Below are 9,800 nucleotides of genomic sequence, written 5' to 3'. Positions count from 1 at the left end.
AGGCTGGAAGGAGGCTCCTAAGGAGCCATTCCACCCCCCCCCCACGCCCCCACGCCCAAGTTTTGCCAAACGTCCTCCAACTGTCCACTCTATTTAGACTGGAAAAACAAAAACAAACAACCCCCCCTCTCCCCTTTTTTGGTTTATTTTTCAGAATCAGCATTCTAACGTTTGAATCACATCGCAAGTTTGGAATAAAAATTCCAAACTTTTGCTTTGATGTTTACCTTACCTGTGCAAGTACCCACGGGCTTTTAATACTGGGTCAGGAGAATCACCTCTTAAGGCCTCCATACCCTGTCCGTGCTCTTCCTAAACCACAGATGGTCTCCCCTGGGCACCACTGTGGTCACTGCCACAAGGGCTGATCCTGATCCCTGCCAAAGTCTGGTCTTGGATGGGTAAATATTTGTACTCTGCGGAGTGAATTGTCAGCTAGTATCGATGTTATGTAAGCAGGTATTACTCTCAGAGCCCAGCACAAGCCCCAGCCAAGCACCCTGTTAGATTTAATTCTCCCAAATCCTCAGACCCCAGATACTCTGTTGCAGCCTGAGTCCCCACCCCACCTTAGGCTTCCCTGCCTCCAGGCCTGTCTATCCTGACAGCTTTCCTAGCCTCAAGTCTGGATCTTAATAAACTTGTTACTCCTGCAAGGCTTGAGCTGCCCCTGCAAACTGTCTACCTCTTTTCTGAGCTCAGCAGTTCTAGGAGTCTCGGGGCAGGAACATGTCTTCACAGCACAACAAAATCATGTGACAGTCCTCCAGGGCATCAATGATAAGGGATTGTTCACCTATGTCCCCGAGGGCCTCTGCATCATCTACTGAAATATATAAATATACATATTTACATAAAATGTGTAGCCTTAACTGGCATAACTAATAAGGATCTCCAAGGGTCCCAAGATGACATGCTGTCCTTACCACATTGACAGAGTCAGCCAATATAATTTACTAGCTATTGGACTCACTTTTGGACCTACTTACAGTAAACTGTTTATCTTTGTGTTTGCAGACGCTCAAAGAAAAATCTCTAAACATTGGTTCTTTATTTGTTGATTTTTATGGAAAGGCACATAGGAGGCAATTGATGTCGGTTTTTAAATTCACAAATGCAGGGTGTTTTGTCTGTGCTCTGTAGAAGAACTGGCTGGCAGCTTGACAGGCTAGGTGGGCGGATGATGGTGCTCTTGTTCATCCCTTTCACCTTCTCCCACCATCTCTCCCTCTCATCCTTTGCCCTCTCTAAACCGGAGCATTCAGTCTGTTTGGGGGGCCTTTTTGTTGGGTTCCTTGTCCTGATTTCTTAGTGTTATTTGCTGCTACAATCAACAGTGAAGAGGTCTTTAAACTTATGTTGAGAAGAATTGTCATTTGGGTCCAGAGCAAAACATGGGCACCCTGGCACAGTCTGCATGATATCATTTACTATGCTGCCAACAGCAGAGGGCTAGGAAGGGGATTTGTGGGTGTGTGTGTGTGGGGGGGATGTAGGAGCTTTTGACTGAATCATTTTATGCTCCATGTTCTGGAGAAGGCAACATAGCAACATAACTAAGGGTTCACCAGTGGGTGGGGAGTCAGCTGCGGATGGGAGCAGCAGAGGGTGGGGAATGGGGAGAGCTGGGAACACAAAGAGTTCTGGGCTGAGAAGAATTCTGTGGTCTGGATTGAGCTCTGGGAAGTGACTAAGACTCTCTCCTAGTGTCCACTCCTGTCTAGGACTCTAAAAACTGATCTCTGTTTATAGGGGGTCAAGTCTGGAGGTGGAGCACAGGAGGCCATTAGAGCAAAAGCCTAGTGCAGCCAGGAGAAGAACCCACAGAGAGAGAGAGAGAGCCCAGGGGAGGGAGTGGGGCGCTGAGTCTCCTCCCTTGGATTTCTGTTGTTTGAAATCTAAGCTGTCAGCTGCACCCTCTTGGGGCAAGTGATGAGCCAGAACACTCTCAGCCTCTACTGAGGCTTCCTGTTGCTTAGGAGGCCGGCCCTGCCAGTCTCACCACCCGTCCTGTCCCGGTTTCCTAACATGTGCCTTGTGCTCTTTCCTCTCAGTATCAGTGCTCATCAGGCATTTGGGCTTTTCTCAGGCCAGAAGGGTCAGCCAGGGCTTGACTTCGGTCCCTGGCCAGCATTTCAGCTGCTTTGAAATGTATTAAGAGTGGCCATGAAGCCTGTCCAGGAGGATTGCGTGCATGCAGTCGGAATGTGGAAGTTGTCACTGGTCAGCTACTCCACTCCAGGACTCTCGCAGGTGAGGACACAGAGAGATGATATTCTCAACCTGCCTCTTCAGCCTCCGTGAGCCTCTGGGCCTGGCTCTGGCTGCTTTGGTTGATTTCAATATTGTTCATCTGCGTTCAAGTTTCTGCCTTCCTGGGTCCAGTAGAATGGGAAGCACAATTATTGTCCCATCACTGCCTGAACACCTTTAAAACTGGTACTGGATTGTGGGTTACCGGCTGTGCCTCTGAACCCCCAGGCAGATGGGAGTTTTCACCAGAGGGACATGACAGTTCCCCCAACATAATGTCATTGGGGCTCACACTGCTGAAGGCTTTCATTGGAACAGGCATGAGGTGGAACTGCCTCAGTTTCCCTGGGTGAGAAGTTAAAGAATAAATAGATGTTAAAGAATAAATAGCCCAGAGAAGATAGGAATATCTGCCCCTATTTTTCTACTCCCTGAGCTATTCCCTGAGCTAAAAGAGCTCATAACCAAATCCTCCTCCTCTTTTTTTTTTTTTTGGAGGGGGGAACTGTGGGGGGCAGGAAACACCTCCACACATTTTAAAACAGTAATGACAGTCAGAATCATAACAGGAAGTACTGAGCAGTTCATTCAGCTAGTCACGCATCCTGGAAATACTGCTGAAGCACACCAACTGTAGAGAACTCCATTCTGAAAATCTCACAAATTTGACTAATGCCTGTTTGATGTTCCAGTTTTATACATCAGGAATAATATGTGGTATGGGTTGAATCTGTAGCAAAACTTCTTCTTTTAAAAAAAAAATGACATCCTGTGGTCTCTTTTGCTTTATTTATTTATTTATTTTTACCACGAGTACAATGTACACCGATAAAAAAGATGTACGTCGCATGTATCTGTGATAATAGCCGTGGCAAAGGCAGTCTAGGCATATTAACAACAGACTTATCTATGGAACAGCACCTTATGTAAGATGCATTTTCCTCTAGAGCCAAGCATCAAAAAATTCACCTACATGAGTAGATAAGTGGCCCTTAGGCTCACAGACAGTCCAGCACTGGGCCCTGAAGCAGGGGGCTTCTCACCTACATAATTGGCTCAACAAGGGGAAGATTTCCATTTAGCACCACAGAAGCTGACATGTAAATTGGGACCTGATGCTCCACAGTCTAGCTGTATTAATGTCACCCTTGAAACCCAAGTTAATTTCAGTGACATCTTTCTTTACTCTGGTGGCAAAATGTGCTTTCTGTCGGGGTCCATCTGACAAGCTTGGGTAAATATTTGCATGGCAAGTGGAGACATGTTTTTAGGTTTTGCTTGAATTTAGCCATTCAAGATGTCTTATAAAATTGTCCCCTTCACTCCTCCTGAAAAACATAGAACAAAATAATGATGGAAAACTTGGAAGAAACTGATGGGATGACCTTTCCTTCCTGGTGGCCAGGGGCTCACTAGGCTGTGGCAAGCAAATCACAACTTCTTCCTCTGGCCTGATGACTCTTCAGATTACAGTGTTCTCCTCTTCTCCCATTGCTAGACTTCTCCAAGGAGAGGTCAGAATTTCTGCCTCCTTTTCTGTACCATCCCACATACTCCTAATCTCTTGGCATTTAATTTTAACTCCTCCTTTATTCAAGTGATGCTTTTGAAGAAAGCAGATCAGATGGTAGAGCCTAGACCTGGTGGTTTTTCCACAGCCTCGTGGTAGGATTTAACCCATGTGATCATTGTATTTGTGTTGGGCCCTCCAAAGATGTCCACGTCCTAACCTTGGAACCTGTGAATCTGTTGCCTTACATGGCAGGGACTTGGCAAGTGTGATTGAGTTAAGAATCTTGAGATGGGGAGATTATCCTGGATTATCTGAGGGGACCTAAGGTAACCACGAGGGTCCTTGTGAGAGAAAGAGGGAGACAGGAGAGTGTCACATCAGAGATGAGATAATAGAAAAAGAGGTAGGAATGATGCAAGATCATGAAGCAGATGTGGGTGAGGCAGGCATCTCCCAAATGTGCCAAAGACAGTGGTATTCTTGGATATATAGACCTAGTCTATGAATATTCATTGTGGAATAATAAGTGTGGGGCTATGTGCTAAGAAATTCTGGCAGCCTCTAGAAGCTGGGGAAGGTAAGGAGTGGATTTTCCACTGGACCTCCAAGTGGAACACAGCCCTGCTGATAGCTTTGTGTCTTTTTTGGGTACTAGAGAATGAACCCAGGGACACCTTACTACTACATCTCTAGTCCAGGATCTTACTAAGTTGCCCAGGCTGGCTTCAAACTTGCGATCCTCCTGCCTCAGCCTCCTGAGTTGCTGGGATTACAGGTGTGTGCCACTTTACCTGCCTCTGTTGACATCTTGATTTTAGCCCCATAAGGCCCACGCAGACTTCAGACCTTTAGAACTATAAAGAATACATTTTCTTTGCTTTAAGCCACTAAGTATATGGTAATCTGTTAAAGCAGCAATAGGAGAAAACAACAGAGTGTTCAAACTTCTCCCAAGAGCGTCATAGTCAAACAATAGAAAATTTCTGCTTTTTCTGCTGTCCTTTTCATTCTGTCCTCCTAAACAGGGGAATTTTAAACCTCAACCCTCTTCTCTTGTCTTGCATTTAGCACTTTCATAATGAATATTGACAGAATAAATCTAGATGTTTAAGAATATCACTGAATTTTGGACCCTTGGGGACACCCACATCACCTAAGCCCCTCCTTTAGAGATTCTTTTTCTGTTCACAATCCCAGAGGAGTGAACAGCAGGCCACCTGACCCCACATCAGTCACATCTGGCAGGTGTTAAGGTCTGCTCCATCCCTAAGGGAGCTCACTGAGAAGCTGGGCTGGCTCAGATGAGATGCGTTGGGCTGATCAGATCCCTATTCTGAGGATTCTATTAAGTGATCAAGATTTCCGGTTCATGGTTGGCACTGGAGCAGGAAGGCTGTGGTAGAGTCATGTCTGGAGTGGCAATCGAGGCTTACTGAAGTTAGAGAGAAGGGGACATTCAGAGCTGGCTGACGGGGAGGGTGGACAGGAACAGAGGGAACTGGAGAAGCTGAGGAGCCACTCAAGGGTGAAGAGGTGACAGTCTGTACTTTTATAGTGTGGGTTTTGTCTTCTCCTGGGCCCAGAGTTTTCTGTAAGTGGCTGAGATGGTTTAAGACCTCATAAAACCTTTGTCTGGTTTGCATGCATTTCTGTTGCTTGCAATCCAAAATTCCTGACTAGAATCTCTGTTTGTCCATTGATGAAGCCAGAAACCTGGGGGTGGGGAGAGAGAGTTGGCTTTGACTCTCCTTCCCTTCTCTCTTTTTCTGGGGGCTGAATACAGGAGAAGGAGGAGAACCCTAGGAGGTCCTAGGCCAAGTGGCTTTTGTTTCTATGTCAATAATAGTTTGGAGTGATTCGAGACATTAACTTTTTTTTTAAGTTGGTAACTCAAAATAGGGAACCTAATGAGCATTTGGATAAAGGACACATAAGTCACCCTCCAGTGGAAGGCACGGAGATTCTTTATTAACACCAACTGCAAAATACATTCTTAACCATGATTTAAAAAAAAAAAAAGATGATGTGGGATTTAAACTAGGTCTGGCCTAGATAGAGCTCCTCAGGGCAGAGTATGCGACTTATCCACCACCTACTTGTGGTACTTAGTTCAGCACCTGGCATCTATTCATTCTTTTTTTGCGGAGGGAGGAAGGTACCAGAGATTGAATTCAAGGGCACTCAATCTCTGAGCCACATCCTCAGCCCTATTTTCTATTTTATTTAGAGACAGGGTGTCACTGAGTTGCTTAGCACCTTACTGTTGCTGGCTTTGAACTTGTGATCCTCCTGCCTCAGCCTCCTGAGCCATTGGCATTATAGGTGTGTACCACGGCACCTGCCTCTATTCATTCCTTCTACAATCTTTGTTGCATGCTGAGGCACTAAGCACATAAGCAGGCATTCAGTGTATACATATTGGATGAATTAAGCTGTCTATACATCATGTTCTGAAAATTGTTCATCTAAAAAGCTCCAGATTCGCTTGCCTGACAATTTTAGCTTGGGAAGAAGAGACAGTTTATTTAGAAGTACCACCATTTTCTATTTGCCCATGAAGGAATTCAGATTTTGAGCAAGTCTTGAATTATGATAGTGATAATACTTAATAAAATTATTAATCTTAATAAAAACTCATAAAAATACTTAATAAAAATTGTTGTTATTGGATGGATCCATACAAATAAAATTATCATTCTTGAGCAATTAAAAAAGAAAATATAGGGATGTCCCTTAATCAATTTTTTTTTTGCACTGTTGTGGATGGAACCCAGGGCCTTGCACATGCTAGGTAAGTGTTCTGCCACTGAGCTGCATCCCCAGTACCACCCCCAACTTTTTTAAAAAAATTATATATGCTAGGCAAATACTCGACCACTGAGCTAAATCCCCAGCCCTCCTTAATCAAAATTTTAAGGATAAGTGCCATTTTAGTGTTGGGTTGTATGTGTTCCTTAGTGAAGGTGCTACCCTGAATCTTCCCTATGGATTCCTTTGTCCGACCAGATGAGACTCAGTGGGGTCCTGGATCTTTGATAATGGAAAATAAACTCTCTCCTCTTTTTTGGCTCATTTTGGAAAAAAAAGAAGAGGAAATCTATGGTAAAATTGCTCCTTCTGGAGATTCTGGGAGCAGCGGGGTAGAAATCTTGCAGGTAGCCTGCTTGGGTTAGCACACAGCGGAGCATGCTGTCCATGGGAAGCCCTCAGGTTGGCCGCAGCCTGGCTCTGTGAGAGCTGATTAGGATGCGGAGCGGAAATGCAGGCTTGTTCATAGAGCTTGTCTCACCTCTGCCCCTCAACTCTGCCTAGGCCCATTCCTAAGTGTGGAAGTTCCGATTGTTATCTCGGTTACAGAATCCCATTCCTTGTCTGTTTTCTTTTGCCCTTATCCTCACATTTCTTTGAATGTTTTTTCATGGGACGTCTTGATCTGCTCCCAAAGAAATGCAATTATCAGAAATCAACCTCTCTCACCCATTTCTGCCCTAAGCAGCTTTTGCCCACTGGTGAATTTCACATTGTACTGAGAAAGTCAGCAACTAATACTAATAACAATAAAATATGTTTGTATTTTTAGATGACTTTTTCCACTGGGGACTCCCTGGTGAGAGCCAGGCGCTGAGCAGAGTGAGGGTGTATATGAGCTGGAAATAGAGAGCGAGAAAGAGACCTGGCGAGCTGAAGCCTTTTCTTGACAGCTAATTTCCATTTTTTGGTATCAAGGGGTCTGTGCCAGTAATTGGCATGCAGATTGTGTCTGATGGGCCTGTTATACAGAATAAAGGAATCTGCTCATTAGAATAAGCCAACCCCAGGCTGATGGATGGGGCATAAGGAGGTCATTGCGAAAGAGAAATTGTGTGTGTGTGTCCCTGTGCGTGTATGTGTTTCACAAGAATTCCTACCCCCTCCTCTTTCCCTCTTTATCCAGCAAACTCTAATCTTTCAAATTGCATTGAGACAAATGTTGCTCTGTTTCTCTCCCTCTCTCTGTTTTTTTCCTTGAAGGGATATTTGATGGAACCCACTCTAGGTTTTAATAAAGTATGGGGGCAAAGGAGAAATTAAAGCAGTGTCATGGTTTGTTAGGAGCCCAGGATCGTCCAGGATGGGCCCAGGCTACAAATTATACTCTGGAATTAATTGGCAGAAGGTAGCTCTCCTGTCCATCATCCTTAATCCAGCAGCTATGGGACAGCAACAGGAAAATGTGGCTGTTATCCATCTCTTTTTTTGCTTTGTCTAAGTCATTGGTCTGATTAGTTGGTTTTCCTTGGTCCCCACCTCACCCATCCATTAGCAGGTAACAGCTATCTGCTGTTACCTCTTAATGCTAGGCATCCTCTTAAGGGAGGCTGCTCCCAGTTCATCTGTCCACCTTGGGAGACAGGGGTCAGCAAGAAGGCTTCCCAGGGGCTGGGGTTGTGGCTCAGTGGTAGAGCACTCACCTAGCACATGCGAGGCCCTGGGTTCCATCCTCAGCAACACAAAAGAATAAATAAGTAAAATAAAGGTATTGTGTCCAACTACTACAACATATATATATATATATATATATATATATATATATATATATATATATATATATATATTATTTATGTATATATATATTTTTTTTTAAAAGAAGGCTTCCTATACCTATGGGAAGCTGCAAGAGAATTTAACTTTCTTTTTCATAGCTATGTTGAAATTGAAACCACTGCAGATTTAACTCTTTAAATTTTTTTTTGTTGTTGTAGTTGGACACAATACCTTTATTTAATTAATTCATTTATTTTTATGTGGTGCTGAGGATTGAACCCAGCTCCTCGCACTTGCTAGGCGAGGGCTTCACCACTGAGCCACAACCCCAGCCCCAGAGTTATCTCTTATCAACACAACATATGTGGGTTAGACTACTATCTCTAGGATGAGTTTTAAAGAAATATAAAGAAGAAAATGGGAGAACCAGCCAGCTTGCCTGTCCATGGTTCCTACTCCCAGATGATAGTAGATGATGTTGGCACTTTCTTGCTTGTTTGGGATGTGCCAGAACCTTGGTCTCAATGACATTTAGACAGTTTGGGGAGTTTCTTACTGTCAGCCCACACTTAGCTTCCCCCAAGAGCTCAGACCCCTGCCTCTTTGTACAAAGGAGAAGATGTGTTTGTATTCAGTAGATCTGACTCTGTCTTTCTTAAGCATTCTTGCATGTCTGACCCCAGAAATCTTTAGGATTGTACCGTTTCAAGTTAGAAAGGAGTAATCTTTTCCTGCCTGGTTCTTTTCTCTCTGAATACAAAAATTGAGTTTACCTTAATTATTAAGATAAAGTTTTGCATCTCACTCCAGTAAGATTGGCAGCCATTCTGAAGTCAAACAACAACAAGTGCTGGTGAGGATGTGGGGAAAAGAGTACACTTGTACATTGCTGGTGGGACTACAAATTGGTGCGGCCAATTTGGAAAGCAGTATGGAGATTCCTGGGAAAGCTGGGAATGGAACCACCATTTCACCCAGCTATTGCCCTTCTCGGACTATTCCCTGAAGACCTTAAAAGAGTGTACTACAGGGATACTGCCACATCGATGTTCATAGCAGCACAGTTCACAATAGCTAGACTGTGGAACCAACTCAGATGCCCTTCAATAGATGAATGGATTAAAAAATGTGGCATTTATACACAATGGAGTATTACTCAGCACTAAAAAATGACAAAATCATGGAATTTGCAGGGAAATGGATGGCATTAGAGCAGATTATGCTAAGTGAAGCTAGCCAATCCCTAAAAAAACAAATGCCAAATGTCTTCTTTGATATAAGGAGAGCAACTAAAAACAGAGCAGGGAGGAAGAGCATGAGAAAAAGATTAATATTAAACAGGGATGAGAGGTGGGAGGGAAAGGGAGAGAGAAGGGAAATTGCATGGAAATGGAAGGAGACCCTCATTGTTATACAAAATTACATATAAGAGGAAGTGAGGGGAAAGGGAAAAAATCAAGGGAGAGAAATGAATTACAGTAGATGGGGTAGAGAGAGAAGATGGGATGGG

General features: G+C 44.0%; 1 protein-coding gene across 1 annotated transcript in view; it reads left to right on the top strand.

Moving 5' to 3' along the window:
- Positions 1–1,600: 1,600 nt before the first annotated feature.
- Positions 1,601–9,800, top strand: part of LOC144368933 (sodium/potassium-transporting ATPase subunit beta-1-interacting protein 2-like) — a 565,595-nt gene continuing 557,395 nt past the window's right edge. The window contains exon 1 of the mRNA XM_078027889.1: positions 1,601–2,253. Within this exon, the coding sequence (XP_077884015.1) occupies positions 2,167–2,253 (87 nt within the window). The 5' untranslated portion in view covers positions 1,601–2,166. The remainder of the gene's footprint in view (positions 2,254–9,800) is intronic.

This window comes from Ictidomys tridecemlineatus, chromosome 12 (assembly GCF_052094955.1).
Source record: "Ictidomys tridecemlineatus isolate mIctTri1 chromosome 12, mIctTri1.hap1, whole genome shotgun sequence".
NCBI classification, from domain to species: domain Eukaryota; kingdom Metazoa; phylum Chordata; class Mammalia; order Rodentia; family Sciuridae; genus Ictidomys; species Ictidomys tridecemlineatus.
Note: the sequence above shows the minus strand (reverse complement) of the source record. Positions and strands in the feature narration are given on the sequence as shown.